Source organism: Cyprinodon variegatus, unplaced genomic scaffold, assembly GCF_000732505.1.
Source record: "Cyprinodon variegatus isolate N-32 unplaced genomic scaffold, C_variegatus-1.0 Scaffold105, whole genome shotgun sequence".
In the NCBI taxonomy this organism is placed as follows: domain Eukaryota; kingdom Metazoa; phylum Chordata; class Actinopteri; order Cyprinodontiformes; family Cyprinodontidae; genus Cyprinodon; species Cyprinodon variegatus.
The window spans coordinates 1,421,442-1,422,767 of NW_015150558.1; the positions used below are offsets into that span (position 1 = coordinate 1,421,442).

Here is a 1,326-nt window from a genome sequence, read left to right on the forward strand (position 1 = left end):
GGTCGGTCGATCCTCCTGTTATCAAACTTTCCCTCCTTTCTCCTCCAGCGTCCAGCGCCTCCAGGTCGGTGTATTTCCCGGCGTCCTCTAAGAGCGGCCTCTCCAGGGTAGGTTTGGTTTTTTCACGTCTCCTGATGGATGAACATCTAGATGGATCCAGATCAGTCAGCTGATGATGAAGGTGTCTTTATCTTCTAGCTCCAGTCTGCAGAGTTCAGCTCCTCAGAGAAAAGTCCAACAGGTAAAAATGTCTTAATCCTCTCCAACACCTTCTCCTCTCTCCTGCTGCTCGTCACACTGATTCGTATTTCTGTCTCTGTCCGTCTGCAGGACTTCAGGTACAGCCGGCACCTCTTTAACCAATCAGCTGCTGAGGAGGTAACTAACTGGTTAAACTGGTTTAAAACCATAATTCTGTGTTTGATTTGGGTCAGAATGGAGACTCCAGGATGGACCGGGGGAACTCGCTCCCCAGCATGCTGGAGCACAAGGTGAGGGAGCAGGAACCAGGTGCTGCAGCGACCCGTGGTTCTGGTGGTTCTGGTGGTTCACGGCTTTCATGGTTTATCTGTGTCTGTAGATCTTCCCATACGAGATGCTGGTGGTGACTCACAGAGGACGGAGCAAGCTGCCCCCTGGAGTGGACCGGACCCGCCTGGAGGTAAAAACAACCACCACTTTCATCTCCAGTTTCATTTGTTCTTTTCTATTCAAAGCAGAAAAATATCAGCTCTTAATTAAGATCTGAACATTTAGACTCGAAATAACATGGAAACATTTTTATAGATGAAAATATAGATTAAAAATTTGGGTTTAGAATAAAGGACATGTGGAGCAGCTGTGGAAGAAGAAAGTGGGGAAGCTGAGGGAGACAGTGAAAAAGAAACCATTAGTCAAGAGGAAAAGAAAAACAGAGAAAAAAATGTAAGAGTAAACTAAACACAAATAGGACCAAATATGGCAAGACCTTTTTGAACATAAACAATCAGGAAATCAAAAAGACAAAAAAAATGCACACATCACAAACCCCTCACATAATCTCTGTGTTGCAACCAGCTCTGCTCTTTAAGGATTTAATGGATTTTTACCAAGAATACTTTAGTTTTCACACAAAACATAGAACTAAAAGTTCAGGATGCTGTCATTGTTTGGCTGTGACTCCATCCTGGAGAGAAATATCAGCTGTGCTGCTGCCATCAACACCTTTGTTTCTAGATGTTGGAGCTTGGCCTGTTTTCCAGTGTAGTCCTGTTTCTCTGACTATGACTAACTGGATGTGCTCTCTTCATCCTCTGACATGGGAGCTGGCTCGGAGCTTGTTTGCCT

The 1,326-nt window shown here is 44.8% G+C and overlaps 1 protein-coding gene across 1 annotated transcript in view; it reads left to right on the plus strand.

Moving 5' to 3' along the window:
• LOC107084633 (dematin-like) overlaps window positions 1-1,326 on the plus strand; it is a 33,174-nt gene that overhangs the window by 30,511 nt on the left and 1,337 nt on the right. The window contains exons 8-12 of the mRNA XM_015374556.1: window positions 49-107; window positions 199-241; window positions 331-338; window positions 435-491; window positions 581-661. Coding sequence (XP_015230042.1) covers window positions 49-107; window positions 199-241; window positions 331-338; window positions 435-491; window positions 581-661 — 248 coding nt within the window. The remainder of the gene's footprint in view (window positions 1-48; window positions 108-198; window positions 242-330; window positions 339-434; window positions 492-580; window positions 662-1,326) is intronic.